This window comes from Amphiura filiformis, chromosome 5 (assembly GCF_039555335.1).
Source record: "Amphiura filiformis chromosome 5, Afil_fr2py, whole genome shotgun sequence".
Lineage (NCBI taxonomy): Eukaryota > Metazoa > Echinodermata > Ophiuroidea > Amphilepidida > Amphiuridae > Amphiura > Amphiura filiformis.
The window spans coordinates 29,412,150-29,430,524 of record NC_092632.1 but is presented as its reverse complement, the minus strand read 5'-3'; the positions used below and the strand labels follow the sequence as shown (position 1 = coordinate 29,430,524).

General features: G+C 36.3%; 1 protein-coding gene across 1 annotated transcript in view; it reads right to left on the bottom strand.

Annotated features, from left to right (window-relative positions):
- Nucleotides 1-18,375, bottom strand: part of LOC140152935 (kinetochore-associated protein 1-like) — an 82,414-nt gene that overhangs the window by 45,540 nt on the left and 18,499 nt on the right. Inside the window, exons 5-22 of the mRNA XM_072175487.1 lie at nucleotides 17,293-17,373; nucleotides 16,862-16,896; nucleotides 16,103-16,213; nucleotides 15,185-15,272; nucleotides 14,142-14,206; nucleotides 13,640-13,758; nucleotides 9,939-10,083; nucleotides 9,368-9,544; nucleotides 8,684-8,893; nucleotides 7,619-7,855; nucleotides 6,466-6,609; nucleotides 5,570-5,626; nucleotides 5,049-5,141; nucleotides 4,128-4,397; nucleotides 3,393-3,491; nucleotides 2,899-3,002; nucleotides 2,411-2,513; nucleotides 1,325-1,462 (exon numbers count right to left, since the gene is read on the bottom strand). Of these exons, the coding sequence (XP_072031588.1) occupies nucleotides 1,325-1,462; nucleotides 2,411-2,513; nucleotides 2,899-3,002; nucleotides 3,393-3,491; nucleotides 4,128-4,397; nucleotides 5,049-5,141; nucleotides 5,570-5,626; nucleotides 6,466-6,609; nucleotides 7,619-7,855; nucleotides 8,684-8,893; nucleotides 9,368-9,544; nucleotides 9,939-10,083; nucleotides 13,640-13,758; nucleotides 14,142-14,206; nucleotides 15,185-15,272; nucleotides 16,103-16,213; nucleotides 16,862-16,896; nucleotides 17,293-17,373 (2,276 nt within the window). The remainder of the gene's footprint in view (nucleotides 1-1,324; nucleotides 1,463-2,410; nucleotides 2,514-2,898; nucleotides 3,003-3,392; nucleotides 3,492-4,127; nucleotides 4,398-5,048; nucleotides 5,142-5,569; nucleotides 5,627-6,465; nucleotides 6,610-7,618; nucleotides 7,856-8,683; nucleotides 8,894-9,367; nucleotides 9,545-9,938; nucleotides 10,084-13,639; nucleotides 13,759-14,141; nucleotides 14,207-15,184; nucleotides 15,273-16,102; nucleotides 16,214-16,861; nucleotides 16,897-17,292; nucleotides 17,374-18,375) is intronic.

Sequence of the window (18,375 nt, the reverse complement as noted above, 5' to 3'; positions counted from 1 at the left end):
TTCACAAACTTCATCATCATTCAAATTCTAAAGACATTTGTCCAGAGTTGAATATTGAAGGGTACCAAGTTCATCCAAATTAATTTTCTTCTATTTTCACCCTTACCCAATACCCAATTCCTTGCTAAAAGTGCACTAAACTGGGACACTCTGTACAAAAAAAAGTGCACACAGGGGTACTATTTAGGTTATAAAAACAAATATACATATTAGCATGAAAGTTCATCTGTATTGGTAATCCATATATAGAAAGATTTAAACTCTTGATCTCAATACAAAATATTTACCTTGATCTCAATGCAAAGAATCGTACATTGGAGAGACTGAACGTTCTCTCAAGACCAGATTTCTTGAACACAGACGTCCTAGCACAACTTCGTCTGAGGTTTCCAAACATATCCACATAGAGTCACCGGGCCATCACGTCGACCTGGACAAAGTCCAAATCTTGGATAGGGAACCTCACTAGTTTGAGAGAGGAGTCAAGGAGGCCATCCACATCAGGGCCAACCAACCATCTCTGAACAAAGACGGAGGGCGCTACAAGCTACCAAAGGTCTATGACCCGGACATTACGTCACACTTCAAGAGTGCACGACTGGGTCATTCCGCTGACGAAGGCTGTAGTAGCAACAGCTGAAAATTACGGAGGTAAATATTTTGTATTGAGATCAAGAGTTTAAATCTTTCTATAAATATACATATTCTTTATGTAAACCAATACTCCATTTGATACTACCTTGAATGATTGAATAGAAAGCATGTCCTTGGAAGTAAAGGTCACACTATAATAAAAATCAGAAATACAGAAACTAGTCTCGTTTGATGATCCCATCAATCAAACTCCCCACATCACATGATTGGTTAGTAGCAAATAACAGGGAGGTTGATTCATCTGGTGCCTTTATCAGAGAAAAGGAATCTCAGAAAATGGTGAACAATATCGCTACATACCAGGCAAAAAGCAACTTTGCTAGGCATGATGACATAGTGTCTTCAGGAAAGAAAGGTTCCTATCATTAAGACCCAACTTTTGATACAATTTGTTTGAGACTAACCATAAGGCATGCTGTTTCAATCATTACTACAACTCACAAATGAAACGATTCAGAGTTTGATGGACAGGTGACGTCAGACACAAAATACTATTTTTAATTCGACTTTTATTCTATACGCAATGTTCTACAGCTCACTAATCATAAAGTCACAATGCAAGATCCTCTTCAAAAATGCAGTCAAAGATGAATATGATCATCACTATGGCAACCAAAGGAATGTCACCTTTATTTTTGCAGATATCCCATTTGTTACCACTACAACATACCCTGTTTTTCTTGATGAGAAACTGAATGTGGAACAAATAGGCCTCTTCTGGGGACATGTGGTTGTATGCTGTAACAACACTCAGAGCATCCTCAAGTGAACATGGTTTATCCTGCTGTATGATGTATCTGATGACAATCTGAAATACATAAGGAGAAATTTACTCAGCAACTTTGGATGTACAGGATGACACCCGTATGTAATAAATGACATGCATAGCATCGTAGAGTAAACATGGTTATCCTGCTGAATGTATCTGATCCATAGAGGAAGGAGATAAACAGAGAAAGTACCACCAGTCAAAGTCCCTGTGTATTGTATGCTACCAGTTCTCGCATATTCATGAGGGCCGATTGTTCGATCGTGCCGTGTCAAACAATCACGCCAGCGCTGCGTGCCTTCGCGTATACACGGTAATTGCATAGCAGTCTCGCATGTCGCATTTCATGGAACAATCGGCCCTCATTATCGGATGAGGCGGATACTTTGACTGGTGGTACGCGCTCTGTAGTCCTCTGTGATCTGATCACAATCTGAATGACATAAGAGAAATATACAGAGCAACTCTTAAATGTACAGCATGACACCGTAACCCTAGTGAATGCTAAATATCCTATCCAAAAACCAAGTTCTAATCCTAAAAACCTGCACTCTTATATCATCACCCTACTATAATAATTGCCTAAGTCATTTATTGTAATTTTGAGAATAAAATACAAAACATGGTTCAAGCATGCATCAGTTACGTAATCACTTATTATTTCGGATTATTCCTTTAATTTGCCTCATTATCATAGTTCTTGTGCAAAGATTTGCGAATAAACGTGTTTAAATGCATGCTTGAACCATATTTTGTACTTTGTTCTCAAAATGACAAAAAATGACTTGGGCAATTATCGTAGTAGAGTGAAGATATGTAATATTGAGAGGGAAATGAGTGTACATCTGTTGTTTTCAGGGTACTGTTACAAATCTAAACATTTAATCGGGAAAACAGGTATTTCCCCAAGGGGTGCAAATTACAAATAGAAATTAAGAGGGCCGATTGTATTAATGTGTTGCAAACTACATGGCATAATCAACCTACCTTGGCTGTAGTCTTGTCAAGAACATTGTGTTGTGTCAACTCATACTTCGTTAACATCTTCTTCAACTGAAGCAGTTCACATCGCTCTTTCAGATCAGCAACTCTGTACAAATCAACACATGTAAATATTTAGGGCTCCTGTAGTACTGGACATATGCTACAAAATATTGTTACATTAGTGTATTATTTGCCTTGGTAAAAGCAAAATGATTGGGATTGCGCCAAAATGGCAAACCAATTTATGGAGATAAATCAACTAAATATTTATTTAGCCAGCGAGGTACTATTTCAGTAAACACTTTTCAAAAACATTGAAATCAAGAAACAATAATGTTTCCTAATCACGGCTGATACAAAGAATTTTTCTTTCCAAACATTAGAAATCTGTTGGAAATCATATTTTTGGCATGAAAATGTTTGTCAGAGCTTGAAATGTGGAACTTCATGACAGTATGACACAGATTTTATGGACCACATTGATAACTTACTTTGGATGTTTAAGAGCCAATCCAATCTGAATAGCATTCTCTAAAGCTGGAGACCATGGCCAGTTAGCAGACGATATTACAGTAAAGATTCCCATGATATGGTACTATAAGGTAAAGAAACAAAAACAAAAAATAACAAATTAACTCACAGCTGACAATTATGACCAAAAGATTCTTACAAAGCTTTGAAGATTCCAAAACATTTTCGCTTCTATTTATAGAAATGAGATTGAACATGATTGAATATTTTTCTGTGAATAATAACAGCTTCAAAATGTGTCACTTTGTAATTGTATTAGTGACAGTGCTTGTTTGATAACTTTCTTGTGTTGATGGTGGTACAATTACTTCTGACTTCATTGGCCTGAAATATTTAATATTATAGCAATAAATGGCTCTTGTATTACTAAGTTGTTCTGTTTGATGACCACTATAACCTCACACAAAGACTCATGAATAATATACTTTGCTACAGAACAATGACACAAACAAACCTCCATGTCCTTCATGCAGTTGATGACTGCTAAAGCCTTAGCCTCCCACGAAGACTCATATGAATACACACTCTGCTTGCCTGTGTGCTCGAGAAGATCCTAAAACAATAAAAGGAGGGGTTGGGATTTTGTTCAAAGACACATATAAACATAAGAGCTGATTCATTATAATATATCAAACAAAATTATAATCTTGATTTACAATGTATAAGAGGATATAGTTAAGTCAAGTTTTGGTCCAAGTGTTCATGGATTCAAACCACAGCAGAACTATGTTGTTTTCTTTGACATTATGTGTTATTTTATTTGCCTTACCCCACCAAAGGGATTAAAAACAAATCTGTCCACTGTTATGAACTTTGTTGAAGAGAACAGATTCTGGTGTATCTCAGTGCATATAATTAAATTCTTGTGATGCATTTTGTTTGTTGATGCCCTCTAGATACGTACATACAAACTTCAAGTCAGGAAAGCACCAAATTGGGTGGTGTTTTTTTTTAAAGAAACCCCCTAAATAAACAGTTCTGTATGAAAATCGACAAAGTAAAGAAACAAATGCATAAACAAAGAAACTGACCCCAAGGCTGGACAAAATTATTAATGTGTTTCCAGTCACTCAACCGACTCCTTCTCAACCTTGCCGAGCTGAAATACAAGGGTTCATTCCAGGACCTATATTACCAGAAACACACAAACATTTTGTTCATCCTAATACTATCTACATCCAATATTTACCTCAATATATTGTAGCAACAGCTTATCCTCACTCAGGCTGTGTTCTTTCATATACGGTCTGACTACATTCTTAATAGCAGATGGTATCAACTCCGGTGCTACCACACGATCTAACATCCGGAATACAATACTGCTAATAGTCTCTCTATCATACTCTGCCAACGACATTCGGCATTTATACTTTGTGCATAGATGTTGTAGGTCTCGCAGCTTCTGGACAAGCTGCCACAGTTCACTGGCACCTGCAGTACAGGTTGTCTTGGAAGCCAGCTGAAAAATAAATACAATTTTTAAAAGGCCTTTTCAAATATTTGGTTTTAGTTTTGGTTTCAGCCATGTAGATACCTGTTGTCATAGCTACAACCCTGGACAAAAGGGTTGGAATGAAATTAGTACGGTATTTGCAAATGAGCCCCCGTTCAATCCTGACATTTTGTTCATGTGCGCTCAGTAGTACCCAACATTGATTGGTGGGGCAGGGGGGGTATTGGGGGTGAGGGTAATGTTTAGTCTTGACACTAAAGAAAGCGCCATTTCATCACTCTTAAAATAACGAAAATATGGCCATTACAATGTGCACATTCTATTTATTATTCCAACCTATTTTGTCTAGCATTGTAGGTTTCGGGAGAAGTTGTCACTGATAGCTTTGACGATATGCTGTTACAAACCGCCAACTTAGTCAGATGGTTAGAATTCAGATGATCAAGGTAGACAAAATAAGTCTTGAAATTCTGCGGTAAAATATTCACGAGCCAAAGACACCAAGCTACAGTGTACAGCTAGATTTGTAAGTGTGGTGTATATATGAAAAAAAACCATTATTATGAAAAAAGGATTATTTTTCAATGAATTTCTAACAAATCTCTGGTAGGTGGGGACTTTCTTTTGTGAGATGTTCCTTACAGGTTGATTTCTTACCTCAGTAGTATATTCCTCTGGTGAGAGCCTGGCATCATGATTGGTGGTAAAGAACAGCTCAGCAAATTTCAATGAGTTCTGAGGCCAGTCAGCCTAAAGTAATAAATGGATAAAAATTACATTAAAATCACACAAAGAAATCATTGGTTATGTAGCTCAAGTCCAGTGACTTGAAAATGAAATGGCCACCACAACTTTTGAGCACCTTCAGAGTTTGAGCATAAAAAACAATTTTTTGTGGACAAATTTTGCATAAACTCACAGAAAATAATTCAATTTTAGACCAATTTTGTCTCAAAATGCGCTCTAAAATTGATTTAGGAGTCATATTTGGGTGGTTTTTTGTTGATTTGTGTGAAATTTTAAGTGTTGATTCCCAAAATAGGCTAAACATTTTTGGCAACCCTGGAAGCAAGCCTATCACACCAAATTACCAGGTTACAAGGAGGATTTTAAGTACATATTGTCTTGAAGGTGAAGGGAAAGAATGAAACAAGGTAGATTGACAGAAATAAATGTACCTTTTCTGAGATTTCCATGTTCTTTGCTTTTTCTGTCATCCATTCTGCCAGTGGTTTCTGAAAAATAAACATGCATCAAATTTCTACTCATTGACTAACTTAACATGGAGCTACTTTCCTGCTTATATTTTGATGATACCCATCACCCCAATGTTTTCAAGCTAACCTGCATAGAAAACTATGGTGAGTAAAATGAAGAGTGCTGGTCTATTCCAAATAGCTTAAATTATTTATTTTTCATCGTAAAAGATTTTGTCAACAGTTTGTACCCTTTTGTGTCTGAATTATCAGAGCTGTCCAAGGTCCATGCAAATCTCTCAAATAACATGCATGTTACAGTTCACAATTAAAAACTTATAAAAGATGAATTTATACTAGATTGCTTTTGCAGAAAAGCAAATCACAAGCATGCTCTATAAATTGCTGTTTACTTCTATTTTAAGAACATCTAGCCGAGTCCAATGCTTTTGCAAAAGCAATGTTGCTTTTAGAAACTGAAAAATTTCAACTCCTGTGAGATGTTGCATGATGTCACAATACTGACCAATAATTGCCTAGTAATGCCTACAAAAGGATATATTACTTTGCTAATCGATTTACTTTTCTCGATCATCAACTTTTGGAAGTGAATTAATTCAAAACAATAACTATCAACATTCAACAGCCATGGATGTCCTAAAAGTGAAATTCAATTTTGTAATGAAATTGATTGTCTGCAATCGCTGCAATTAGCATGATTACTATAACATTATACCAAACTTCTGCATGATGAGGGCTAACTTCGGTGACATATACTTAACAAAATAGCTGAATGACTAATGGCTTTGGGTCTTTGTAATCATCAAGAACAAAACATGAACACAATTTTACCACTGAGGATTACTAATGCCCCTTACCTTTCCTTGTGGAAATCTGTGATTTACAAAAGGTATGATGTCCTGTTGTAACAGCATCATTATATTCACAGAAGCCATGTTCTCTGGGATAGCATCAACCAGCTGACGCAGGATGTCTTCATCTATGGCCGACTCAAACTCGGGCTGTAACATGAGATAATTAAAAGGATTATAATATTTGTCTAATTGCACCATCAAACGATCCACAATTACAGGCTAATTTATAAAACAAAGCAAATAACTTCAATCATTCATTCATTTATTAAAGGTTGATAAACAATTGTATAGCAATATAAAGAAAACTGAAATACAGCAATTTTACAATGATACACATATGAAGAGCTTTGTTGCAAAAATCCTTACATCCACTTGAGCAATTTTGAGAAAACATAAAAAAAGTACTGATACGCTCGTATATGGGGGTTCGCAACAAAAGCAGTTTTTGGCAGGATGCTTGGGTAAGATGAGCATCCTGCCAAAAACTGCTTTTGTTGAAACCCCCTTATATCAGTGATTTTTTGATGTATTCTCAAAATTGTTCTATAGGACGTAAGGGGTTTTGCAACAAAGCTCTTCATATATAAAAAAAAAGATTAAAATACATAGTATCAAAATCATTAAGAGAGCATCTTGCATGCTCTGTGAGTGTAAATTGCTATCCTCAATGTCGACTGCTAGCATAGTAGCATATGTATGTTTTCATGGTTTTCAAATTTGTCAACATCACTTGCTCAATACTAAAAATACGGAATTCCATCTTCATTTTGATTTCAGAATTTGCCTTCATCTGATTACTTTCACTTGTCATATTGGACTATTCCATTTAAAATCTATACATCCCCTATGGAAACATGAGCTTAATCTTCTACACAGGGATGTGAAATTCAAATAGTACCTAAATGGGTGACTCTATTTGAAATCTACACTCCCTGTGTGAGAGATTAAGGCCTTCAACTGGAATATCGCACATATAAGTTCCAAAAATGCCAAAAATCTGAATTTTGTTCTGGTAATTTATCTCTTTCACTTGTCCCTCAACCATAGACCAAGGATTTGAAATAATCGGGGAGATTTAGAGGCCCAAAACTATTATCAATATCATAAAAGTGGCATAAATCTTGGTTTTTCTAAATAAAATTCTCCTTACATGTACCTTATGTCTTTTCCAAATGATGTCAGCTTCAACAAGTTGCCCCCTCAACAGCCATTTGAGCAACTCTTCCAGCATATCTGCTCTTAGGAACACATCCCACTGACTAGCACTATATGCATTGTTGCTGTACACCATCTGGAAGGTTTCCAGCCTGTGTATTGCATGCTGCACCTTTGTTTCCACTTTAGCTAATGTGTTGGGTGGAGTGGACACTTGGGCACTTGCTTGTTTCTGCAGCTGTAATGAAATAAAACAGCAAATTATTACTTTCAGTTACCATTATCATTTCGGTTTCAATTGCAAACTAGCTTTTCATTTCAAAATATTATAAAAGAATAAAAGTGTTATTGTACCCTAGGATCTACCAAGTTTGCCAATCTTTTCTAAAGACATTTGGACTCAATTTCATGCATAGTAGGATGCACAAAAACTTATCTTTCCAAAATGGACAAATTCATTCGTCAACTAGGAATTGAAACGGAAGACGTCCCCATTTAATAATTAGATGTACTTATCACTGAGCTATCAAGGCCTGATTGCATTGATATGAAGAACTAGATCTACATGCCTTGGTTCAATTTCCCAAATTTCTCCCACTTCTCTAGCAACATAGAGAATGCTGCTCAGGGCCTCATGTTGAAGAACTTATTGAATAGATTGTGATGCCCATTTTCAATTTAGAATTCTATATCATATACGAACCTAGGAAAACCCTGTCCGGGATATTATGAGGTTTATAGTAAGTTTGTAGTAAGTTCTTTGTCATCGATATCATTAGTTTTTATGCTAATTAAAAAGAAGCCTTCTTTGAAAACTGCATCCTCTTGAAATGACCAGAATATAGTTATACAAATGCAAGTGAGAATGAATTTATAAAATGATACACCTGATTCAAAGACTTCAACAACTTTGACAAGTTGCTTTGAATTCATTTATATATAATTGAGCTAAACATTTGTTCATATCCATGAGACAGCTTTAACCCATACTACCAGACTTAATCTTTGTTTTAAACATTTTTTCAAACATTAGACAGCTATTATATAATAACCATACCAGACTTACTCGTTGTTTTGCATACTGGAGTAGATCATACATAGTTTCAAATGTAGGCAATGTGGCCTGCAGACAACTTTCTATTACAAAGGAGATATCTGTAATCTTATTAAGGCAGGTTTTCAGCTCCTCACATATGCTGGGCCCATCTTCAGCTGGGTAGTTGGTCCATGGTGATACTTTCTCTAATATACAGCTAGTCTTCACCTGGTAAACCAGCTAGATGAGACAAATAAATACAAATCCGATATCAATGAAACTGCTAATCACAAGCTTTCAGCTCCTCAAATAATCATACTAAGTTATTATTTTCTTTAGGATGGTAGCCAGTCCACAATGAAACTTTCTCTCTTAAGTATCACATTCTATTCTAAACTTCTTACGTATTACAAAAGCTTCAAAATGTTCCCAGCACATCATTTACACACCACAGTATAGGCAAAGCTTTATTGCGTCGGGCACACAAAGAACTTTAAACCAAGGACATAAGGTATATTGCTGATAGCAATCATCAGGCAAACATGATGCATGCTGGGAATGAAAAGGGCTCAAAAGCTGTTGAATTCATCACCGGTGATGGCCAATTTGAGCACTTTTGCCTATCAATCGCTATTAGCAATATACCTTATTGATCCATCTCATGATTAGGAATCAAATAATCACTGGTAATTATCATATATGTACAACCCTTACCTCAACATCTAACTGGAATTGGTGTGCAAACTTCTCAGCTTCATCAAATTTCTTCTTGTGAAGCAGACGGTTAAACCGAGTTTCTGGTAGAGCTTCCGTCAGACAGCGCACTCTGAGGGTTGAGATAGTGTCACTCAAGAATTCCTCAAAGGACCCTTCTAGTAGAAAGATTGGCTCCTGTATGAAGGAAATAAATACTGTTTGTTTGATTTGTTTTTAATTTTTAAAGCGATTACAGATTTCTCTGGCAGTATAAATGTTTACAAGTCCTGTCTAAGACCTCTCATACTTGCTGATTGATGCCACTTAATTATACCATAAAGAGTGCCAGGTCATACATATGATGCAACTTAATCAGCCAATGAGATACTTCTATTTCATGACCTCATTCAAGGTGAAACTTCCTCATTTACAGACACAGGTGTTAGAAAATAAAAAACATGAAAATGCATCTACACAGTCAATAGCATTTGGCTACTGCCTGTGTTAGGACCTCATGTCAAAACTATAATTAGAGCCAGTATATTAGTTTGATGTATTAATGACATTCATTCAGTCAATACAAACCTACCTGACTTGGAAGTACTTCGGCCAATGTGCAATACTTGGACACCGCTAGTGAGTATGTACATTGCATCCCTGGTAGAGTATAGACTTTGAGGTAGTAATCAGGGCCTGGTGTCAAGACTACTAACTGTAACTCTGGCTGAGTACCACTTCATTATATGAAACAAATAACAAGAGAAAAATAATCAAGTTAGGGGCCATCCATAATTTTCGCCATTTTAAGTTACACACAAAGCTGCATAAGAAAGGTTAGAGATGATTTCTTCTTTAGGGCAAAGATTTGAGACAATGACACTGATGTTGACAGTGATAATGAAGATGATGGTGATGATATTGATAAAGATGATTAACATGACCATGATGATAAAGAAGACGACTATGACAGTGAAGATGACAACATAATGAGGAGGAGGAGGAGGATGAGGATGAGGATGAGGATGAGGATGAGGATGAGGAGGAGGAGGAGGAGGAGGAGGAGGAGGAGGAGTTAGAAGGAAGTGTTGAAGAGATTTTGCACAAATATAGCAGATACCAAAGCAGTTCATTAACATGTTTATGCTGTGTAATTACACAAATGAAGAGTTCTACAGGGTGTCTCAATAAAAATAGGCCCTATGGAAAGTGGAGCATAACTTAAAATATCGGCAGTAAAATAAAACATTTCTTAAAGATTCAAAAACCATGAAGTGTCTGCTTAACAATGGTGCAAAAATGATCCAAAATCGTTCACGCGTCACTGAGATAATTAAGTTTGTACAAATAGACACATTTTTGGACCATTCCAATGGGGTAATACACATTATTAACAGTAATGCGCAGTTTATTATAAAAGAAATAAAAGGAAACGCCAGGTAATGCTGAGTAGGAGTTCAAAATCAATCAATCAATCAACTTCCCAAAGAATGTTATTCACACGTTTCTCTTTGGGTTAAGGGCTCGGATAGCAACGCTTGCACAGTAATTTTTGTGGGACCTGGAAGCACATTGATCAGACATATCGAATTGCATTCTGAATACGAGGAATGTCCTTTATCATATTTTTTTAATTCGCGATATGGCACACATTTTATGTAAATTATTGAAATTTGATGTATTGAATTTTTGATATTTAACCATCCTCGAAGTAAACTTCATAAATTTAATGATATGTACTTAGTGTATGTGGCTAGGATGAAAGGCCGACCAGCAATTGAGAATTTTAACCTTTCATATTAACGATATCGAGTTTTTTCCCCAAAAGACCCATTTTTGTCTTGTGTTTTGGGGAACAAATCTTTATCTTTATATGAATGGTCAAATTTTTCATATGATAGCGGCTTTTTGTCCCAGTTGCATACACTTTAAGTACGTACATATCATTAAATTGATCAAATTTACCTCGAAGACTGCTTTAATTTTTATTCTATTACCTCCACGACCCATTATTCAAAATCGCGCACTGTGATTTGTTGAAACGCGTCACGTGAGAGCCCATTATTCTGCATTAATGGGTCAAAACGCCGTAACACATTCTACGCACAGCATTACGCTTGGTTACGCGTGCAATATTTCCGAGATACGCGCTGTCACTTACGCGTACGCGCTCCACCTTGAAGTAAACAACTTAAAATATTTGTGCCAAAAAAATGATATTTTCTCTTTAAATCGCACTATTTTCTGGTAATAGAATATAAATAAATGGTGCACCATTATCCTTTACACGCAAATAATGTGTCCTCGGCAGTAAAAACGTTTGAATAATGAGTTCGGCTGTGCCTCACCCATTATTTACATTTTTACTGCCTCGGACACATTATTTGGGTGTAAAGGATAAAGCATTACCCTTTATTTTTTTAATCATTTGCCATAAAATTGCATTATATCGCGAATTTAAAAAACTATTCTATTACCCCCACGACCCATTATTCAAAATCGCGCACTGTGATTTGTTGAAACGCGCCACGTGACAGACCATTAATTAGCGATAAAGTGTCAAGGGCAACAAACTTTATGTTCTTATATCATCACAGCGCACAACAAAGCGCACATCACACCTGCTTATGTAGGGGAGAATGGAATGCCAGGGGTGTGTTATTGTATGTGCATACCTGCTTATAGGGGAGAATGGAATGTTAGGTTGTGTTATTGGAATGTGCATACGCTTTGGCTACGTGTAGGCGCTACACCTTGAGGTAAACAACTTGAAATATTCAGGGCAAAAAATGTGATATTTTCACTTTAAATCGCACTATTTAGTGGTAATAGAATAGAAATAAAGGGTGCAGCATTATCCTTTACATAAATAATGTGTCCTCGGCAGTAAATCGTTTAAATAATGGGTCCGCGCCTCACCCATTATTTACGCTTTTACTGCCTCGACACATTATTTTCGTAAAGGATCATGCATTTCCCTTTATTTCTTAATTTGATATCAGAAGGGCATTCCTCGTTTTCGAAATGCAATTTGATATGTCTGATGTGGTCTCATGTCCCACAAAAATGCTTTTTGTCCCAGTTGCATACACTTTAAGTATGTACATATCATTAAATTGATAAAATTTACTTCGAAGATTGCTTTAATTTTTAATCATTTGCCATAAAATGGCATTATATCGCAAATTAAAAAAACTATTTGATATCAGGTCGCTGTTCATACATTTGTCAACCAACAGTAGGGCTGGAATTTCAGTAGTGGCTGATTTGATTTAAAAGAAATCGGTTCACTCAAAATGAAATGTCCAAGTAATAGTATTAATGTTGAATTGAACAAAAATTGATCAACAACATCAATAACAGAAAAGAAGCATAGTTGCTGATCAGGAAAGTTATCTCCTACCAAGCAACACTGGGAGTTAAGGTTTGACACTATTTCAAACTATTGCGATTTGGTAGTTCACATCATATTGCGAATGGTAGTGAGCTTTGGCAACAAGTGCATTGATATTACAGATATACTTTTATAGGTCCTGTGGTTCTCGAGTTATGTTGTAAAGAGGGATGAAACAACATCACTTTTGTAAACCGTAGATAGCTCATTAACAACAATAAATCAAGCAAGTTTTCAAAGTAAGAAGTTTTGCAAAACATCAAGGTGTTTTTTTTCAATAATATATTGATTTAGAGAATGAAAATCGATCTTTATGGCTGTTTCGAGAAATAATACTTAGTCAACCCTTAACTTCATTAATTTCTTCAATTCTAAACTACAATGCAGTACATTATTGTTTGTATTATTATTGTATTGTCCCATTGGAAATGTCCAAAATTGAGTCTATTTGTAGTTTCCCAATTATCTCAGTGACGAGTGAACAGATTTTGATAATTTATGCACCAATCTATAGAAGACACTTCATGGATTTTGAATCTGCAAGAAAGTTTCAATTTTACTGCTGATATTTTCAGTTATGTCCCCCGATCCACAGGGCCTATTTTTATTGAGACACCCTGTATGAACAGTTCTGTGCAAATTTTTCTCAATTTTAAATATTGGCAGATGTAATTGGTTAAATATAAAGAAATTAATATTAAAAAGGTGCTACTTTTGATCAAATTTTCAAAAATTTACCTTGGAATTAAGGGTGTCAATTTAAAACCAGTATTATAGGCCACATGTTGGCGGGGGAAATCTCAAAAAAAAAAAGCTTGAAAATGGCATTTATCATGTTTTGCATCTAATCTCTCAAAGTCTAGTCTAAACATATTCTTTAGATATTAACAATACAATACCTGTTCTTGTTGCCTGTATTGACTGAATTATAATTCATGAGAATGAACTCCTGTATTTTGATATCGGGCCAATATCCTAGCAGAATGAATGTCCTGGGATCAAACACACTCAGCATATACTGCAATGAGAAATGAGACGCATTATGTCAACAATTGAAATAGCAAGCTATACCCTTTAAACTATCAGTGTTAACATTGAAATTAAAATTGAAATTACCCCCCCCCAAGTCCAATGGTGCATCCTTTAGGCATAGGCACTGTATGCCCTTGCCATTTGTGACCTACTGTTTACAATATCAACACCAACTGGGGTTCTGATTGGCTAATTGAAGCACATTATCAACACATCGGCAAATCATTTGCCAATTAATCTGCGTTGCAATAGTTCTTATGTGATATTCAGGAAGAGCAGTCATAAATACTTTTACGCATGGTGAACTTCCACTTTTTTACATCTTTCATATCTTCTACTTGCAAATTAGTTTTTTCAAACTATAATTACCTCTTCATCCAGCAAGAACAGCCATTTTCCATTGGTGCTAACCCCACATTGTACAACTCCCAAACCTGAAACACAATGCACAAACATTGTTTTAACTTAATGATAGCATAGAACATTTGTAAGCTGTTTATCATGTCACTTACCATATTCATGATTATATCATCGGGTGTGGATACATAAAAAAGAGAGAGAGCGGAGAGGGAGAGGGAGCGAGAAGGGAGAAAAAAGAAGAGAAAAGGGAAAAGAAGAGTGGGATAGAATGTGTTAAACAGTTACAGACAAGGAGGGGTAACACAATGATTGAGTGAATTGATCTTGAGGTTAGCGACACAAAGGGTTACATTTGAGAAACCCAGAAACGAGGCAATTTGTTTGCACAATTTTTCATCTATGAGCCCCTGAATTACAAATACTAAAAAGGTTGTGATGAAGGTTGCGACTGAGTTACCCAGAAAAAGGTCAATTATGACCCTCTTGTTTGCAATGCTTTTGCAAAATTTTCCATCTCTGGCTCCCCCAGAATTACCGCTGCTATACATTTGATTGCTTTCAGCTTTTCTTTTTCATGAAAACTCCACACCATGCTGAAAGAATTACAAAAATATTTTTAAAGAAAATAGCTTGGAACAAACCCTTGGAATAAACTTCCAAGGCAGGTAGAGAAAGCTAAACACCAACAATGTGAAAGTGTGAAATTATAATAAAAGCTCTGTCAACTCAAGTAAATTAAATTTATAGCTGAAGGTCATAGAATTTGAACACATTGAACCCCGTGGCAAGTTAATAATGGAAAAGGTACAATGTACTATTACAATTTACTGTATAGCGATCTCAATTCTGTGCTGCCAAGACACTGTTGGGACGATCACATCTTTGAAGCTTGCAGGACAGAGTAGTCAGCAGGTATTGCAATTGCGGTAAACATGTACACGCAAGTCATTCTTGAACATAGCTGAGCATGAGCAAATACTTGATAACTACTGTAGTTCTATTAAACATGAACTTTAAACAATGTGTGCGGAAGAATAAATGAGACTACATACCATCAAATAGGTCGTCACTCAATGTCCTGACTAGTGTAGTGCCATGTTTTCCACATTTCCAGATAGTGGCAACTGATGCTCCTTTGCCCTGAATTGTAAAAAGGGTAAAGCCTTATTGTAACATTTGCGGTTGTGGGGCATGGGCAGGTACAAGTTATCTGCCATTCCAACATCAAAACAAAATAGAACAGGTTTTTCTGTTTTTGTCATATATTTGTCTGATATGTGTGAATACTACATGTATCGGACTGTTATATTATTTATGAAACCCGAGAGCAGAGGTGCCCACCTTTAAGACCATGGTGACCCCAAACTATGACCTCACGTGTGTAGTAACGTTATTCAACCTCACACATGCTACATTAGACCACAATCGGTTAGTATCCCTGGATGTGATTGGTTTAAATTCTTGTGACAGTCATGACAACCAATCATTGTCTCTGATATAAAAATAATTTCACCCGTATATACCCCTGAATGTGATTGGTTTTTAAGTTCTTGTGACAGAGGGACGACAACCAATCGACTCCACAATATATATTACACACCCAACCTGAATGGGTGACTCCATTTGAAGTCTACACCCCCCTGTGTGGGAGATTAAGGTCATGTCTTCAATAGTGGGTGTATAGAGGCCGTCAGCCTTTCGCCATCTTGTGGGTACAAATGATCTGTGTGTTCATGCGTCGGACACTACGCGCAGGGCGCAGCTTGCCACGCAGCTGTTATCGCGCATCAACGCTGTGATTTTGCTGTTCACGCAAGGAGATCGAACTACCGTCACAGAGTGTACCCACAAGATGGCGGCATATGACGTCACGCTGACGGCCTCTATTGATTTCAAATGGAATAGCTCATTAAACTCTGAATTATACAAAGTCTGTACTCCCTATTCTAACCTCTTTGGTTGACACTTACGCATGTGACAATATGTGTTGAACCCTCCCAGTGTGCCGTTGAGAAAGAATTGACACCATCCGTGTGCAAATCACTTGTGCCTGTTTGTTCCATGTGGATGTCTCTTTTTACCTGATAAAAATATCATTAAATACACAAGTATTAATAATAATAAATAATGACAACAATAGAGTGACCCCTCCATATACCCAGGGATTGTGGATTCCAAGTGGATGTCTCTTGCTACCTGATAAAAATATCATTAAATACACAAGTATTAATAATAATAAATAATAACAACAATAGAGTGACCCCTCCATATACCCAGGGATTCCTTGACCATCTCGAGAGTGAGACAGAGAGAAAATAAACTGCAATTAAGTAAACTGATTGAAAACATTCTAACCAATATTTTCAGTGCTTAGTCCAGTGACCAGCAGCCATACTGTGGTACACAATGTCACGGCTCATTCATTTTCTACATAGTACATACAATATAATCAGAATTATTTAATCCATTTGCATAAATCAAATGTCCCAGACAAAATAATAGTAATGCCACCACTAGTGGGCAAACACAGAAAAGTTTATGAGTGCCAGATTCATGTGTAGTTTGATGTATAAAACAGCTTGTAAAAAGAGCTAGGAACTGAAAAAAGTTTTATTTAAACTAGGTAACTTATTTTTGCAGATATTTTTCCGCCAAACCTTTGGAGATCTCACAGTGGAAGAATGTATTAAAGATCTCACAGTGGAAGAATGTATTAATGATTACTTTACCTGATTTGCCAAATTCAAATCTTTTGCTAGGATTGCTGAAATGAAAAAAAAAAAAGAAGGCACAAATGCAACATATTTAACAAATGCTGAAATCAGTCATTACAATTTTATGTGACACAAGCTCAAGATGACAGCAATTTTAATATCTTTATTCAGCTAATTTACCTTACAGAAACTTTTGAGGCAGAATTTCGGTCATAACCAAGATTTGCATTCAGGAATGAAAACTTTTAAAATCAAGTTACCTGAATGGGTGACTCCATTTGAAATATGGATTTCAACTGAAATAGCTCAAGTCTCAAAGAAAAATCCTTGCATTGTGAAATGAAATTCCAATCCTGACAGACAAGTACAAATAGCAGTGTTGAGAAAAAAAGTACAGACTACATTCCACATAAGGTGAGCACTAAATAAATACAGTGAAGTTATACCTTCATTCAGCTTTCCTAGGTTTATATTGGAGAAGCGAAAGAGAATTCCATCAGTTGCCAGGACGACCAGTTCACAGGTATCTGTGGGTAATTTAGGGCAGCAATGAAACAATGGTTGAATATAAAATTGATATAACAAGATGTTCTTCTTCTATACTGTATGCATAACTACCCAGGGATGAAATGGGCAACTGTTTTAATGTCCATTGATCACCACCCAAAGGTATGAGCATGTCTTGGGCATTGTATGGCAGCTAACATCTAACGACAGCGGAATAAATGTAAAACGCTTTGATACACATCAAAGGCACTGTATAAATCCCAACATTTATTTATTTGATTTTTTATCAACCAGACAAGCATGAATAAGTGTAAACATTGCTGAAATTAGTACCTGAGGTTAGGAGTCTTGTGCTCTGTTATAATTACCAACTATTATTTAAAACTGAACAGGGTTCATGATGTTTGTTATGTTATGCTAGTTATTTTACGCAAGCGTCAGTTTGAAGCTTGAAGCTACCCTCCTCAAGCCTTCAGAGTTTGACACAACATCGGCGTGGGGTGTCAAGTTACATCATGTGTCTCATTTTGCTTGCTGCTGGGAACAGATATCCTAATAGTCATAAAGGGGTGCCTACTTTAAAATGTCATCAAGTCAATATGGTTCAGGAATATCCACCCATTGTTAATGCCCAATACATACTTCAATTACTTCATAAAATACAATGCTTTATAATCCACACATGGTCTATAGAATAGAGCTGTACAATAACAATTGTACAGACATAATTGCAAGCTTATTATACTCGTAGTAACAATAGGATTATTGATTACTTTAACACAAGTTTTTAACTGGCAATGAGAAACATGTAGGGCCTTACCGGCCCGGCTTTGGCGTCAAATCTACACCGATGTAGCGTTGAAGGCTTGAGGTGGGTAGATTCAAGTCTCAAATCAACGCTTGCATTAGTCTCTGACTATTCCTTGGCACAAAAGAGAACTTTGAAGGAGTCTTAGCGGAGTGCATCTCCAAAGCTCTGTGTCTTCAGCTGTTCTACCTTTTATACACTATCGTAAAATCCA